Source organism: Pezoporus occidentalis, unplaced genomic scaffold (assembly GCF_034315485.1).
Source record: "Pezoporus occidentalis ecotype Australia unplaced genomic scaffold, CSIRO_AGI_Poc_V1 ctg53, whole genome shotgun sequence".
Taxonomy (NCBI): domain Eukaryota; kingdom Metazoa; phylum Chordata; class Aves; order Psittaciformes; family Psittacidae; genus Pezoporus; species Pezoporus occidentalis.
Genome location: NW_026915866.1, coordinates 1,452,401 through 1,470,791, shown reverse-complemented (window position 1 = coordinate 1,470,791; position 18,391 = coordinate 1,452,401). Strand labels below are relative to the sequence as shown.

At 38.6% G+C, this 18,391-nt stretch overlaps 1 protein-coding gene across 3 annotated transcripts in view; it reads right to left on the bottom strand.

Annotated features, from left to right (window-relative positions):
* The window catches only part of GATB (glutamyl-tRNA amidotransferase subunit B), a 44,932-nt gene extending 27,292 nt beyond the window's left edge, over positions 1–17,640 (bottom strand). The window contains exons 1-3 of one of the 3 annotated variants that reach the window (XM_062637531.1): positions 17,470–17,640; positions 15,435–15,585; positions 1,620–1,733 (exon numbers count right to left, since the gene is read on the bottom strand). In XM_062637531.1, the coding sequence (XP_062493515.1) occupies positions 1,620–1,733; positions 15,435–15,585; positions 17,470–17,606 (402 nt within the window). In that variant the 5' untranslated portion in view covers positions 17,607–17,640. The remainder of the gene's footprint in view (positions 1–1,619; positions 1,734–15,434; positions 15,586–17,469) is intronic. The other 2 variants (XM_062637529.1, XM_062637530.1) reach the window with 2 other exon arrangements.
* Positions 17,641–18,391: the final 751 nt, after the last annotated feature.

Here is an 18,391-nt window from a genome sequence, read left to right as displayed (position 1 = left end):
GGATGTGGTTTCTTTCCTATGACAACATCCTTGTATACAGCTTCTATGCAGCAAACTGGTAGCAACAGACAGTACAAGAATATGAGAGATAGCTTTCAGTTTAACAGTCGAAGCACCAAAGGTGCTTTGAAAACATCTCTTTGATGTTTTTGGTGTTTCTTTACGATGTGTAAACAAATTCTGAAAGAAATGTTTATTTCCTGCTATTTCACTTTTTTTCTCCTTCAGGTCTGGAAATGAACTTTAAGATAGTTTTACAGGGAAAAAAAAAACAAAACCAAAAAAACCAAGAAAACCCAACATATTGGCAATTCAAACTAGTAAGTCTGCATTAAACATTCCCAGAATTCTATGATTCTAGCTCACTACAGAGCCCCCAGCAAAAGGGCCTCTTAACGGCTTACAAATATTAGAAAAGTTATCCCGAGAAACTAAATCAGCTATTACATCAACTTCACAGAACAGCCACAAGTTCCCAACCTAGAATAAAACAGAGCAGAAATCTCTTTTGAGATCCAGGTCTCCAGTGGACAACTATAATATAATTCTCTTTCTAATGCAGGAAGCAATTGTATTTGAACATGTTTTGTGCAACTTCAGAATATCTGCCACAAAACAGCGGAAGAGAAAATAATTCTGTTAGTAATACAGCACCTCTACATGCTCGTTTGGGACCTGAGAAATCTCCCACTCTGCTTCTCAGGATGTCAGGGACACCTCACCTAAAGAGAGGATAACCTAAAACACCTGATCTTTCTCGGATAAAATAGAAATAGTTTTTTTTCCTTTGATGTAGTCATCAGCTCTTCACCCCAAAACCAGGGGAAGTAAAACTAGTGTAGTCCCTTTGACAGATTAGGGTTCAAATGAACCTTCAGCACAAATAATCTGACAAGGAAAAAAAAAATGTTTAACGCTAGAAAGTTTTCATTTCATTAAAATAGAAAAAAAGGCTCAAACTGCTGCATCCTGCTGCAGTGACAGAAGTCAGGTTCTTCAATTATTTCAATATTTTTACACCCATATCGAGTGTGACAAAATGCACTTGACTTCCAATGACACTTTCTACACAACATGAAAGCTACCAACGAACCACACTGCAAAGGCTCCATTTCTCAGGTGCAGGTTTGGTGGTTTTTTTTGTTAATTTCGTGGAACTACCGCAAACATTTTAAAGGGAAATTAAATATTTCTGTGTCCTAAGCACACACAGAAAGACACTGTTATGTTTATACCACTGGAACCTGTGTTTGTTATATATTCACTTTAAATGAAGGACTATTATCAGGCTGCTTTTACCCTAACAGACAATTAGTGCTAAACACCAGGAATGGAGAACTTAAGGGGCAAAGCAGCTCCAGCTCCCAATTCAATTACATTAGCTCCTGGAATCGTGCAGCTAAGCAAGGAGTCAGCAATCAGAGCAATCATATTCAATCAGTGAGCACCAGGGTACAGCTGCCTATTCATCAGGGCACAGTGCAGCATCCCGTTGGGGTGAGCAGCACACTGGACTGAAAACAGAAAAAGCATCTCTTTACTCATCCGCTATTGCCATTTATGCTCCCGACCTGCCCTTTCCTACAGCCGTAAAGGGACCAGATATACTGCATACTTACAGGCAGATCTGCATAGAAATAGTGTTTTCTGTCGAACAAGGACCTCTTGTTTATGCTGCAATTGAGTGCCAGGCCCGTCATCACTGCTGCTTCTACACATCTTCTGTTGATAACCTAAGGAAACATGACACATGGCTTTGCTCAGATACTCAGTATGTAATGAATTTATTTCCCCCACACTGCCTTATTTGGAGCACATACTCAATTTTGCTTCCCTTCAGCCACCATTAGATCTCTTTTCTTGAGTGAGGAGTTCCTACTCATCGTTAAAGTTGTGGTAGCTACAAATCTGCAAAGTTTTAAGAGGAATAAAGAAGCCATTTGCTTGTTTTGCCAAGCCACATAAGGAAGCGTGCACTGTTCTTGCTTGCTACTTTTGCAAACATTCCAGTACTTCTGAATCTTCAGGAGTGCAAGAGATAAGTCATAGCAAATGATAATTGAGTCATAACCAGCTGTCAGCTCATCCTAGGAACTGGAAACACTAGGGATTTGCATTAGGGACTGCAGTACCATTTCTGTAAAAACCTTAGAATCCCTGTAACCACAGAACCATAGTGAAGTGATGAGTATCTACACATAGACTTCAAGGCTTTGATTAACCATGATGAAATTAAGCACGCTTACATGCTTTGCTAAAACAGAATCAGACATATTTATTGCTCCTATGCTTACAAGGATACATGCATTTCTAGTACCCAGGTAAACCATGGGATTAAAGTTCCTGCAGGATGCCACATGATCTGAAGACCCAGCAAGACCTTCATGAAGAAATAAAGGAGTTAAATGCAGTTTCTCATCATGGACTCATGACTGTCAGTGCTACACCCTTCTATTGCCCCAGCAGGGTCAGGATCCAAAGGAGAAATAAAATGCCTCTCCAAAAAGTACTAACAAGCAATGTTTCAAATTTATTTGATGGTTCTTTTTTCCAAATGTGCTCTCTTTAATTTAACAGTTGGTTTAACTAACATCAAATGGATAAAACTGAAGACTGAATTTTTCTTAGTACAGTATTTTGAAATAAGAACAGAACTTTATTCATCTTATTCTGCAGTGTACAGCTGCCAAGAAGTCAATTTCCACCATTAAAGGGCACATTATGTAAAAGAATCTAGATGACTTCATCAGCATTGACCAGAACATAAAAGGCTTAAATAATGTTTTCTTCAGGGTTTCTGATGGTATTTACTTTTTATATTTTCCAGCCTGATTTCTGAAAACAGATTTCTGATTCCTGAAAACAGATTAAGCAGCTGTATAGTTCCCATCATCCCACGTCTTCAGCTGGAAAAGGAATCTCTTTGCTTTACTCATCTAATATTTAAAAAATCAAAATAATAAGAGAAGATATGAGAAAATCTTAATGAAGAAGAAGAAACTTAAAAACTGCTTATACAGCTAAGGAATTAAATATTTAAGACATTTAACGAGGCAACTTTCAGATTTTTAGTGTAGCTATATATGGCTAATAGAACACATCATCTGTTTGGCATGTTTTAACGTTTTAAAAATTTAAAAGATACATAAAGCAAATTTTAAATGAGAAATAAAAAAAATAATAAAAAAAAAAAGATCAATTTCTCTTTGAACTACTGAGCCAGAGCAAAATGAACACAATGAACACAGTTAGTCCTGACTGTAATCTAAGCAAAATTGGGAACTAAGAAATATTTATTTATTTCAGTATCATAGCTGCAGTTCATTATTTTGTAGATGCTCCTGTTTTCAACAATGCTTCCAGGCAGCAGAGATACTTGTTTTCTTAATGTTTAAGGAAGCTTGTAACAGTCAAATTGTTCAATGTTTAAAATACTGTAATATTTCTAAATACATGAGCAAAATTTCCTCCTACTAAAGTCTCCTGACATGATCCTGTTTAGCTTTACAAATTATGGAGGACCATGCCAGTCAGCTTTATAACAGCTAGTTACCAGAAACACAGTAAGGCTCCATAAGGACTGGTAGACTCAGAACACCACTGCACCAAAGCAGTGAGCTGCTGTCTTGTTACGTTTCCTGATGGTGCAGGGGTTGTGACTGACTGTAATCAGAGAACAAGACAAAAACCCAACTCCCGAGTCACAGTCAGAACCTCATAGCACATTCTTCAAATACAGGTGGAGTTTAGTTAATGATTACACTACAGCTACTGCCCTTGATCACTTGCTCTTCGATTTTTGCTTCAAGCAAGGCAGAGTGTATCTTATGCATGGCCCTAAGGGATAATACTGTTTTGAGATGAAGGAAATAATTCCCACACATGTATGACTTATACCAGTGGAGAAGCTTTTGCACTACTGCTGCTGAACCATTTTAGTGCCTCTGGGGAAAAAGTGGCATAAAAATGTGAAGTGTTGATTATTTTCTCTGTAGGATTGTAGTATTACTAATCATTTAGATGACTAATGAGTATGTGTCCCTAGTGTACTGGGCCATACTAGCCAAATCAGTGTATATGCAGTGTTACTCATTCAGCAGTACTACTTCCTGTGCTTCTTTATCGACCTCTGTGGTGACAGAAGGTATTGCAAAGCAGATCTTTCCCACTATAGCATAATGAGATGTCTACCATGCCAACCTGCTTCCTCTGCCATTTGACTCCAACAAAACCAAAACAAACTCAAAAGTTGTTTAATATTGCTCCATTTCTGAAGTAACTTCTACTACCTATTCCAGTGATCATGGCTGAGCGCAGCGCATAAAGCAGAGTTGTTTAAGCAAACAACTACTTTTCCTTCAAATAAGCCTAGCTTTTCAAATAATGTGCAGTGATAAACATCAATTCAGCATGTGAAACTTCCCATGCTAATGACCTAGAATAAGTCCTCCAAGCTTGTTTATGCAGTAAGCAGTTATTAAGTCGACAGCTTTGACTAGCATCAAAGATTTAAATTACGGGCTTGAACTGACAAGCTGCCAGTCTGGTATGTTAGCAAAGTGCTGGCCTTGAAAGCAAGCTATGTAGTTCCTGCAACAGCTATGGACACAACACAAGAGCCTACGAAGCCTTCTTAAATATTTCTGGTCTTCTAAAATGGAAGCATCACTCCTAGGCATTCAAAGGAAATGCTAGAGCTATCACAACAGGCAATGTAAATTGTTTGTATTGGAAACTCAGGAAAAAACCTTAACAATGGCATCACACCACCAGCACCATTCCCATTGTAACTACACTCTCCTGCTAGAGCACCATGGTAACTGAGCTCTAAATGAATGAAAGAACAATCCAACCAAGATGTTTCTTTTTCTGATACTACACATCTAGTTCACAAGTGGAAAGACTCCTTTTAAAAATGTATCAGCTTTATTTGCAAGGTCAGTTTAGTCAAGACCTTCATTTTAAATACAAGACTATTCAATAGCTATACAAAAACTACACACAATAACTTCAATGACACAAATTCCCACCAAAAGCAAATTTTAACAGCAGGTTTACTTCTTATATTAACACATTAAAGAAAGCTGCCCCCCTTTTGAGCTGAGGATGTATGTTCCTATATCTAGTAAATGATCGTTTTTACATTTTAAAGAGAGTAGGTATGCAGCTTCTTCTTTTGCTAATGTGTACTCTATAGGATAATTGGGGGGGGGGGGGGGGGGAGAAACATCTGGATTTCTCTCCTGGAAAAAGTTCATTTTTGCCACTTTTTTTTTTTAAATAAACAAAACCAACAAAAACAACACAGTAACAAAAACAACAAAGTAATCTTTGCCATAACAATGGCACCCAGGAAGGCCCTTATTTATGGAACAAAGTACGCCTTGTACTAAAAACTAAAATCAAAATAATTTCCCAGAAATTTTAAAAGTTTTTGATTCTAGGTCACACATTTATAATAAAGTAGATTTCATACTAATTGGCTATCTTAAGACCTTCATTCCTAATTATAATCATGAGGAAATCAGCATTAATCAGATTAACTACAGGATTGTTTACCTAAGAAATATGTAATTTTAGCTCCTTTTCATTCTAAATAACAGCTGGAAGAAGGAAGCAGTGCAATGTACTTAACCACCTCTCTGTAGCCCAGGCATAATCTTTAGAAACCTTAACAGATATATCTAATCATATTTCCCAGTACTCCCATTTCATATTGCTCTGATTTTTATTTGCTTTCACTAATGGATCTATTCAGTCTTACTATTCTTGCTGTGTTAAAGTAGCAACTTGCTCCAATATATGGTTCTTTGAAGTGCAATCATAAATTAAACTTCAAAATAAACTAGTTTTACATCTACTCAGTCCAAATGTAATCGTGACTGTTCAGTCTGACATTGCAGACGCGTACTTCAATGCAGCATTCTCCCTTGCCATTCTCCCACACAGAGTAACTGCCTTGTAGCTACGCATGTACAGGATGTACATTACAATAAATGAAGAGCTAGCCATTTCCCAAATGACCCACTTATTTCAATAGGTGTACAGTCAGACCCTCATCCTTCTAAGCATACAGTAAAAATATAAAAGAACAAGCCAACCTAAGACTTATCATTTGTTTGGTCTGCAGAGCTCACATCTTTCAGAAAGTGAGGTCTCTTTAACTGCAGTGGAAAGTCCCAAAGAAGGCCAGCTTCAGTGTTCCAGTGTTCTCAATGTCGTCTGCATTTTAGTCCAGACCCCACTTCTCAGCATATTTCTTGCCCTAACATGAGTGTTATGCTCTTATCCCTAAGGAAATGGGCAAGAAAATAGGGGAAGAAGCACCAGACATTTTAAATTAAGGTCTTAGATTAATAGAAAGAGATTCCAGTTTAAGAAAAAAGAACAAAATGGCAACTGAGAAGCTGAATCAGCAAAGGAAGATGAGCTCAGAAGGCATTAAATATACCTTAATATATTTTGTAACTTTATCTTTCTACAGTCTGGTACCAAAGATGTATGCTGGTATACAAAACATATTACTATTCCTAACCTTGTCTGGTGGCAGAGTTAGCTTGTGGTGATGCAGGACACTCATTCAATTCAGATCTTTAAACCAGGCAACTCTAACATTTTAAGTACTCAGTCCCCAAACATGTTAGTTTAGGTGTACTCAAACTTTAAGAGGGCACACTCTTTTGAAGATGAAGATCTAGTCTGAGAGCTCATATCACAAGACTTAGAATTGGAAGAAGCATTTTTCAGTGTCAGTGATGACCAGGAAAATTCAGCAGCAGTAGGAAGAAATGCTGACCCTTGGGAGTAAGAAAAACTGTAAGGTATCACCAGATATAAAGCTGTTTATATACTGAATGATTTCTAGGTTTCTCAGCCCTTTGAGACAGGGGTTGCTAAAAAAAAACAAAACAAACAAAACAAACAAACAAAAGAGCAAACAAAAAAAAAAAAACAAACCCAAAAACACCCCACAACAAAAAATGCCAAACCCAAACCACAGAAGGAAAAAGCCATTCAGACTGCATGGGCAATGTGCTCAAAGATCTCCATGGAATAAGTCTATTTTTGGGGGTGCTAGGAAAGCAGCCAATCCAGTGGTATTGCCCCAAACCACCGGTTCCGTGTCTCAGATCCCATCATCAGTGGCTAAAAACAAATAAACTTCTACTATGCATGCAGAACTGGTTCCAAGCAGGAGAACCCATAGGGAAGTCAGAACAATGCAATAGTGATAGTTCATGATATCCATAACCAAATGCTGTGTTTCTATGCTGTTCCCATCAAAAAGTTCAGTATCTCTCTAACACCCATGGCCTCCATGCTAACAGCAGTTTTCTATGTCTGCCACATGGCTTTTTTTTCACCTATCATAAGGATGCTCCCTCTCTTACGCCAGTTGAAATTTAAACCACTGCTAATACCATCTGACCCCAGGACAAGTTAAATACAAGAATATCCAGTTACAACCCTTCACTGTTTCTGGAGGTAGGGGACCGAGCAATGGCCAAAACCTAAGTTACAGAATGTGATCAAATCCAAAGTCAACCAGAGCTTTCAGGTGGACCTTCTCAGACCTTTTCTCCTACACTAAGCTCCACAAAAAAGGCTTAAAAAGGCTTTTAAACAACACCTGTCTTCTTCAATATAATCTTGATTGTTTAACTTGTTAAATAGAGAAAATTCAAAGCACTTGAACAAAACAGAGTTTATAGAACAACTCCTGCCCTCTTGATTCTTGCAGATGGGCCTTTGCTTTGTAGCCTTGGTGAGGGCCAGCTCTGTGCTTTTCTGAGTTGTAACAAATTCTGACAATCTGACCACATACCAGTGCGTATACTGACCATTTTCTATCACAGAATCACAAAATCACAGAATACTTTGGATTGGATTTCTAAGTCTTGGCTACCTGCCCTCTCTTCCTTCTTGCAATCTTTGGGTGTCTGAATGCCTACACTAAACACACTAAAATCTTCCAGCCCTTGCTCTGACTCCCTCATTCATTCTATTTGCCACCTCCTGAAACACCATTATTTGTTTCCCAGTGAGGCAGCCATCTTTCCATCACTGACCCAGACCTCTTAAGAGGGCACAACATACAAATCAAGAGCAAACAAGAAGTGCTTGATCAAACATAGAGACAAGAATATATTAATTCAGGAAAAGAACAGGAGACATAATGCAACAAGTCTTGCAAAAAGCTATTACAAAAGCAAGCCAAAATTATCTGCTTTTTAACAAAGTTGTTCTGGAACAGCAGAACCAACAAAGACTGGTTTCCCATAAACAGTTGCTTTAGTTTGCTTTACTTAAGCAGTAACCTCAACACTCTTTCCTCCATGATTCCCCCAACTTCTCCCCATTCACCAAACATCTCAAATAGAGTATAAGAAGTGTCACAGGTATCTGAATAGCAGTGTCCAAATAAAGCTGAGATCAGTGGAGAGACTCAACTGCCAATTGCCTCTTCATGTGCTTGCTAATATATTCACAAAAACCCCTACAAATCTAATTTTTTGAGGCTAATTTGGCTGAACTTGGCAGAACTAGAGTTTCTGTACAGAAAACAACAGTTGCAGTGGGAAAATGTACATATGTAACTAAGAAACACCAGTTGCAGAAGGCTACATAATCCCCACAAAATCACATATAGTCATATTTAAGGTGGCTGATAATCAGAGAGAAGAAAAAGAAATAAATTCATTTTACCCCAGGAACCAATTACAGCCTAATTGTATCAAGATAAGTTTCAAACAAAGTACATAAATCTGGCAGATATGCAACATTACACACAAGACAGCTAATCATGAAGGGAACAAACTCAGTCTACAATTATCCGTCATTACTGTTGGACAATGTTTCCCTAAATACCTTTCAGTGAAAAAACTCTGCAAAGAAAAAAAATTGATAAGAAAAACAAAGAGGCAAGATGTCAGTTCACTAAGTTAAAATGCCAAGAAATTGATAAAACCATGACTGTTACGTAAACTTCTGCTTAACAGAGCGCTGCTTTCATACACATATATACAATATACTACCTGGGATTTCCACAAAGGGAGTCACCTGGAATCAGACTGTTTTTCTACAAGATGACAGAAAATACTTAGAATCATAGAATAGTTAGGGCTAGAAAGAGCCTCAAGATCATCTAGTTCCAACCTCCCTGCCATGGGCAGGGACACCTCACAGTAGACCATGTCACCCAAGGCTCCAGCCTGGCCTTGAACGCTGCCAGAAATGAAGCATTCACAACTTCCCTGGGAAACCTGTTCCAGTGCCTCACCAGCCTCACAGTAAAGAACTTCTTCCTTATATCCAACCTGAACTTCCCCTGTTTTAGTTTGAACCCATTACCCCTTGTCCTATCGCTACAGTGCTTGACGAAGAGGAATGAATTCAATCAAACATTAAGGATGCCAAAGCATATATAGTGATTGATAACAGAAGTAATAAAAATTTGTGCCAGAAAATCCACTCATGGTTCAAATTTTAAATAAAGAAATTCTCAGTCCACTAAGAAAAACTATGGAAAAATAAGATAGTATGTGTTTTGGCAGCCATTTCAGACTGAATCCAGAAAGAGGGGACACTGATCTACCTGGTTTTCATGCAATGGCTGTGCTGTCCAGAAGTATCAACGATGGCACAGTAACTTCAGTAACAGAACTGTGTGAAATAAAGGAGATACTGCAAACTCCTGCTCCCCATTAAGAAGCAGAAAAGTATCTGCTAGAGCAAAAGGTAAAGCAATAAAAACAAAACCAAAAGGAGATAAGAGAAAATACATTGCTAACATTGCTGTTGCATTGAAGACTATAATAAAATAGGTGACAGAAAGATGTTTTATCAACTCAGTGCCATTCTAGGTGGCAAGTTTACATCGGCTAGAGGGACCTGTTAAGGATGAACAGGAAAACCAACAAGAACAACAAAGAGAGCTCAATAGCTACCGAGGTGCTAAGGAGACAAAGCCCTACAGGAATTGTTAGCCTTCACAAAAAGATTAAAACACCTAGAATGAGTGTCAGAACTTCTCACAAATAAACAACACATAGCAAAAAGCAAGAGAAAACCTTACAGGGGACTCCTTCAGGGCTTGAGAGGAGAGCAACAAATGTCACCAAATACATCAAAGCACAAAAACAGAGGCGTCTCTAGAAAAATGGCATTTAGAGTTAACTATGAAATAAAGTTGAGCTGAGCAACTGCAGTAACTGAGTAACTGAAGTATAACACTTCTCAGACTCCAGTGAAAAGGCCTAGTTCCAGAGGTAACCCTGGGACTGTGAAAGATCCTATGAATGAGAAAGAAATCCAAGGAGGAGCAACCTGTGCCATAACACAGCCCTGGAAGTCACCTCCCTCACCTTAGAAGGCCCTCTCCTGACCAGTACAACAGCACTGACCTGATTAATAGCTTGAAATTATGCAGGTAGGCTTTAATCCATCAAGCACTCAGAAATGTAAGGGTCTATGTACTGCAAAGGCATTCTCAGAGAGAAATGGTTTGAAAGCCTACTTTCCTCCTGTAAGGTTTTGTTTTTTCTTTTTTTTTTGGTCTAAATTATGTTGAATTTGCTTTTTAGAGGCTTATTGCATGTCCAGCAAGGTGGGACTGTGTGAGCAGCAAAAACTCTTAACCACTGATGATACAATGTATGTTGCAAACCAAAATATTTACCAGGAAAAAAAGGACTGCAACAGAAACGTAGCACTGATTTCTAAGAAAGTATCTCCTTTTTCATCCCTAAATACAATTACTACAGTTTTACTGACAGAAGTAACAGGCAGTTAAAGTGAACCCAGACATAAGTAAATGGTTTAAAATAATCAGGAACTCACTTTTTCCTTCGGGCACTGCCACTAATTTATCTTTAGAGGAGAGCTCATGGATACAACAACCAAGGCATCACACGGTCCCAAAGAAAAGAAGATAATGTATATAATGGAAGCTAAACCAACATGCATATGAAGATAAGAAGACTGTCCAGCTCCCTAAAAATGTGTGTGCAATTGAAAATGTAGATATCAAAAGTCATGCTAAGAAGCAGGTTTTTTGCAAATTTAAGCAGTACAAGAACAGAGTAAATTCATACGCATGCCAGCAGGAATGTCAAAACAAAACTGAAATCACAAGTTAGTAAAGCAGCTGTTGCAATCACCAGATTTAACAGACATAAGATATCAAAAAAAAAAAAAATCTAGTTTCAAACTGTAATTTGAAATATGAATTCTGGTCTTAAATGCTGTTTCTGTTCCAGTATGTATAGCTGACAAGACACATCCAGCAAAATCTCATACAAACCTCTCAGTGCCTTCAAAAGCAAAGGCATCAGGTAAATTCTGTATATTAATAACATTTAAAATTAATCATGAAATCTGATAATCTACCACACAAGACATCTGGAAAAACACCAGGTATCTGCCACTGCCAAGGATGGATATGTCCATATAAGAAAGGGACCTTCTAATGCACCCTCTACACACCAAAGGTGGATATTATTACCCTTGTCATGCTCCTGGGCAGCCATCCCAACAGCACAGCATTGCAAGGTGGTGAAGGCAACAGCACAATACACATGCTCTCTGCTGCTGTGTGCAGTGATGCAGTGACATTCATCAACTTTGAAGAAGCCAGAGTTTGAAGCTCAAGTTGCCAGCCGTGCAATACCAGAAGGCACAAGAGCCAATAGCCGTTCTAGCCCTGCTGTCTTCCATGAAAAGGCGTATCCGGTTGCTCAATTACCATTATACAGGCGAGAGAACATACAGTAGGACCAAAATGCTTCCTCCTACACTATTTACAGACAGAAAACCAAAGAAATTTAAAACAAGAAGGTAGGAAAATCTCAGTACAGGACAGCTGCAATGAGTTAGCTGACAAGCCCTCAAGGATGTCCAGTGGAACAGCAAAAAATTATGTATTAATATAAAATCATGCATCTCATGATATTCTACACCAGTGTTCCACAGAGCTCTTTCTCTGTTTCTTCTGAGGTCAGGAGTTACTTACCTTTTCCTCATTAGAAACAGCCTGATCATTACCAAGTGTTTCAAAAATTCTATCTTAAAAAAAAAACAAAACAACCAAAAACCAGATGCTATTCACACTGTGAAGAGAATGAAATTCAAATGCATGAGAAGGTATCAGAATTTTCAAAATACTTAAGACTGTAAGGCTGACATTCAATTCAAATCTTATTAATTTAAACCTTGGTTATGTAAATCCCAGATTATTTCTTTGTACACTTGCCTACAAAGGATTGCCTACAATAGGATGAGGCTTTCACTTCAGTCATGCAGGAGACAAATGTAAAACGTGCATCTTTTGGTGTGATTAGCCACAAAGACTAAGCACAGACAAGAAGGTTTCAGACTTTAGCTAATAAATCTACCATCTTATTTCTGTGGCTGAGCTATAATTAACCTCAACCATGAGAACAGACAATCATGGATTCTCCTTCTGTGAGCCCAGTATTATCTTTATAGCCTTTATAAAGATTCACAGAATTTTCAAAGAGGATGAATCAGACTGGGAATTCAACCACCTTTATGGATCCTCAGAAGAGTTTTAGATAAATCTGCATGCACGATGCATTATGTGTCACCACATGTGGCTAAAATTTCCTTTATAACAGGTCTCCTGAAGACAGCAAGCTAAGATCATTGCCAAGTCCATTTACCAGGTAATAAAAACCAGGCCTTTGAACACTTCATTACACAAATTGTAATGTCTGTAGTCCAAAGTAACCTGAGTACGATGCTATCTGGTCTAGGGGTGAGAGGCTCCATCACCACAAGCCATGAAAGTGTGCAGAGCAGCACAGGATGAGTCTCACTACTTCAAAATCTATTTTCATAATCAAAGCTTTGCCACATTTTTTTCTGTCTCATGGCAAACAGCAGTGCACTTGCATAGCTATTTTTGCCTGTAGCTGTCTCTCAGAGGCACATTACAATAGAAGCATAGTGAAATGGCCATGACACTGACAGTGTGATGGTCCTTCTAAGGCCTACTTGCAGCAGAAGCATAAAATAAGCTGTATTACAGCACTGGAAGAAAATACAAAGAAGAAAGAAAGGGCTAAATACATTCATCTAGTTTTCTCTCTCCTGCGCAAGGGCTCACACCCACACTCATTAATGAACCAGAAATGTATAGCAACCACAATAGCTCCTTTTAGCATCATTCTTTCTGGTCCCATTGTGAGTCAGCAAATTCTAGCACGGTTGTCTATCGCAATCATCTCATGGCCTCACAGTAAATTTAAGTCCCTATGAAAGTGAAAACTGTCCCTATAGTTCTCTGTTCATATCAGCAGTGACTTGCTGCTATAGACAGCACAACTACTGTACTAAAATTTTGCTCCTATTTTTTTTTTTTAATTTCTCAAAAAAAGAGTCCAAAAGAAAGGCCAAATATTCACCTAAAGAGACTTATTAGGCAATAATCTTAACATTTGTTAAACTGTTTTTGGTTGGGTTTTTTTTACAAATACTTGGAAATTTTTAAAAACTACCATCTTTCAAAATCCACCAAAATCCAATTCTATTTCAGATACTATTGCCGTGTACAAATACATACAGTTATTTCAAGAAAACAAGAGAAACTGATTGATTCCAGAACAGACACTGGTCTCTAACATTCACTCCTGTGCAGCAAGAACAAGGGGAAAATAAAATTATGATTATTGAATGGATTTCCTATCACATTCCAACATGCTAGAACATGTATTTTGTAACATTTGCTTTCAATTCTATTTTCACCAGTGCTACAGTGAGGAAAAATCTTTTTTTCTCTTTGTATAAAATAAAGTAGCTGGGAGAAGTTAACATAGTATCACTACTTATTAACCTAGCCATTCTGCTTTTTGCTTCTTACATGCAGTTATATATTCTAACAAAGCCCACATGTGCTGGGCTCTTCTTACAAAGGTCATACCAAGCCTCATTTTTAAAGCAGTTTAACAGAGCAAAAGGCCAAATAAAAATACTCCCAGATAAACAGTTATGTACATAAGAATGAAACTCTTTATAAATACTCATTTTTGTTCCGTGAAGAACAGTTTTTCTACTTCACTGAAGACAAGCAATTTACAAGGATTTTTGCGCATTAATAGAACATTAAGTAGAAGATCTGAAACCAAAATCTTATACCCTTTTAAATGTTGTGACTATTGAATCCCTAACCTAGTCCTGTCCCCAGAAGAAAGAATCTCATTTTCCATGTTCAAGTCTAAATAGACTCTTCTAAAACCAAACAATTGCATAAGATTCCCATTCCCTCTGGAAATTTTTCACATAGTTAGATCTGAAACTCAGCCCTAAATTGCTACTGAGACCAGAGCGAAGCCCAAATTCTACCAGCACGTAACCTTCACTTAGATTTCAAAACTTTGCAAACACAGAATTAATATCTTAACTAATTTCTCTTTTTAAGGATCATACATCATACATACATCAAGACTTTAGAAAACCAGCCATAAGTTAATTCTCAATTCCAGAATATTATTTAAGGCTGTATTATGGTGATGAAAAACTTCCAGTACATTAAGGAGTTAATATATACCTGCAACTGGAATTCAAATCTCCACTCTCAGTGAAACACTTCTGCATTAAATAATTTGACCCCATTATAGTCTCTGCATGCTTGTTGAATGAGGCAAAGCTAAATCTATTCAATATTTATTTCTGTAGTGTAAAAGCTCGTACTTTTAAAACTATTAATATTAAACTTGTTAGATTCCCAGAAAATTCTACAGCAGCACTGCCATAGCCATCACAATTATAATTCAGCTGTGACTTCAAAAATTTACTATGTTGTCACTAAGAACTCTCATTGCTAAGTGTCAGCTAACTATTCTGAATTATTAGTCCACAATGTTTCAGAGAGGTAAGATTTTGTTTTGCTAATAATTGTTTTGCTCTGGAAACAGGAACGGTTGACACTTTCCTAAATCACAGACTTACCACTTAGGAAGCAAAGTACCTCCATAGCAAGACATTCCAAATGGCAAATGACAGCTACATAAACAAACATACGGGAAAGTAACATCAAATGGCCATTTTGAAATCTAAGATGTTCTTCTCTCATAGGATTTTAAGTCTCTCTCATATTTAAGGAATTTCCTGTATGGCATACTAACCAAATTTCTCTGGCCTCAGAGAAATACCACAATTCATTCAGTATTTTGAAGTGACACTCCTTGGTTTTTTTTCCTTTGCAGTGTGTATCAAGTATCTGTAGTGATGACTAGGGAATGAGTAATCTGAAAAGAAACAGTCCCAGGAATCTTACGTTATCAAACAACCAGCAAATAGAAAAATATGTAAAAGTAGTCCTATAGTCAATTCTTGGAAAGAACAAAATATTGGAAATATACTCGGAAGTTGTCTGACATCAATCCTACTCTAAATTAAGTTGAAGCATAACTTACTGGTAAAGTTCCTGGTAAAGAAGCATCAAAGAAAGATACCACAGAGTTAGGAGGTGCTGCAAACTGGACTTGGGATCCAGAGAAGAGTTTTGAGTTGGAACTGATCTGTGCATGAATTTCCAGACCAACAACTGGCACCCATGGAACAAGACTGAAAAGGAAAGAGAAGAGAAATAAAATTTAAATAGAGAGGACATTAAACACCATAAACATCTAAAAATACAAGAATAAAAACTTTTCATTGATTCTTTTAATAAAAATTAAATTGTAATTGTAAAAAATGTAAATGATGTTGTAAATACATCTAATTTATGGCAATGGCAGAAGTTGTGCTGCAATACTGGAGAACTGAGAAACAGACTAACTGACAATATAGAGAGGGAACTGTACAGCAAAGTGTCTTCCTTATATACAGAAAAAAATGCCATAAAAAAGAAACATAATGGTCTGAAACTTTTAACTTTCCCTTACACGAGAAAACTTAAAAGAGTTAATGATGCAAACTTGCATGCTGGATGAACCCTAATTTAGTATCTCGTGAAAATCACAAAATCATCATAAATATGTATTACTTCTTCGGTAGTTTGATAAACCTCCAAAAATCAATAGCATAGTAAATTATGTATTGTCAGCTAGTCACATGCTAGGAAAGGTGGCTCTCCAGAGCAGTGTTAGTAGCATATTAGCATAAATATTAGTAATCTGGTAATAGAGAAATCATCATTTCAGCTAGAGAGCTACTCTTCTCTGAACATATTCCACAGAATAAAGCTTCTCCATATCATCTGAAAAGTAATTGCAGTTCTCACATCCATAACCTTTATATGGACAAGAGAAAAAGGTCACCTTCACAGTATGAATTGCCTGACAGTTTCTGTAAGTAATTATATGGCCTTGTACAAATGAAGTGGCACAAATAATATTTCAGTGATGAAATCACATTTCTATGGCAGACTACTTCAGCAGTACAAGTACCCAGATAGCTATAGGAGATAAGCAAGCTATTGAAAAACATCAAACAAATACATCAAGTACAGTGTTCCCTTCAGAGGTGAACATAATACATTGCCAAGATTTTACTTCTCTGTCTGCCCTCCAACAGCTGAGGACATCCCCATAAACACCAAACTACTGATGCCACTTAGATCACTGATTTAGGAAGAAAAATATTTTCATAAAGGATTATGGTTCAGACGTTTTAAGGAGTTAATGTGTTTTCTTTTACTGAAACATAGTATTTTCTTTGGCATTTTTAACTATTCATAAAATCGCCTCAAAGCAAAAGTCGGGGGGGGTGTTTGTTTTTTAAATTTTGGAGGCAAATTTATTTGTTTCCTGCATTCTTTAGAGATTCATCCCCATCACATCACAGCATTGTATTACATTTTTCGCTTAATCAGCATGTTGGCTTACACTCTGATAAAAGACTTGTGCATCAGTCCTTGAGTCCTATCAACACCACTCATGAGAAACCTGGAGCTCCTTGCCTTGCTTGCTCAAGGTTTACATTTATGTCTCTAAAGACTCCGCAGCATACTTCTGCCCCTTTCCACACAACTTCATTAGATGATCAGCTGTGTAGAGAAACCTGAATCTCACCAGAGAACATGAAAGCTTGTAAAGGCCATTAACTTCCAGTTGTGGGAGAAATAAAATGCTCTACCAGGCACACTGCCAAGGTTTCACAATTCTCCACTGGAAGAGAAAGCTTCTTTGGACCAGAATAACTTCAAAAAATACTTATTCAGACTGGTGCATGTTGATTATGCTCCAAACACATGAATGTCAACACTTCCCAATTCGCTTGCGTCGCATCTGGCTCTTACCACATGTCAAAGGAACACAGCACTACCGCTAAGACAAACACTGTCTGGCGGGCGTTCAGGAGGAAGGTAACATAAAATGCGTACTGAGAAGGTCCTGCCATCCTGCTCTCGTACCCAAACCACCTGCAGCTACACGCTGAGGAGAGCGGGATGCCCCGGCTGAGAGCCACCTCCACCGACCCCTCTCCCGCGCAGCCCCGACACCATACCCGCTCTTCCCCGCCGGTACAGCCACGCCTCTCGCACTACCGGCAACAACGCGCTGCCCGCGGGGGGCGGAACCTCCAGCTCCACACTGCCACACCCGACACCAAACCCCACCGCACCCCCGGGCAGCCGCAGCCATTTTGCTTTCTCCCCGCCGAGGGTCTTTCGCAGCGCCCCCTGGGAAATGTAGTCCTGCCCCCGACGGCTGCGCAGAGCGGCAGGTGGCGGTGGACTACAACTCCCGACAAGCCCTGCTACAGGCTCCTTCGCGGGCGGGGCGTGTCCCCATGCGCCGCCTGAGGAGGGCAGTGGAGGCGGGCGGGCTGGGTGTGGTGTGTGACGCTGGGGGGTCTGGCGAGGTAAAGGGTCTGTAAAAGGTTCTGCTGCCCTTTTAGGGTAGAGTTGGGGAGCTAGGTATTTTTATACACTTAGGCTGCTTTACTAGGTGCTGTGTGAAGACTGACTCCGTGCGGGTTGTGGAGAGCGTGTGTGTTGATTTTTGTCCCTCACCTTTGCTGTGGAAAGGCCTCCTCTGCCTTCACGGCTCAGTGTAATGGCGATTTGTTACCGGGCGTTAGTCCTCCTCATGCACAGCTCTCCTGCTTACCTCCTCCTGGAGAGGTGTTGCCCCAGGCACCTGAAAACGTGTTAGTGTGAGACACAGCAGCACTACAATCTGAGGAGTTGATACTTGGTCTGAAGGTGCTTTGCCTATCCTAGGAAAATCAACACTTGACCTAGAAATGCTGGAGCAAGAGAGTAGTTGCATTTGTGTCTTTTAGCAGTTTGAAACGTTTTAGGCTCAGGTCCTCAAAGGGGATGTGTATGATTTTCCAATGGGTTCACAGTGATAAGAAACCAGCTGCTATTTTAAGAAGGTGTTTTTGCAAATCTTTGAAGTGAAATGATATAGTACCATGCAGT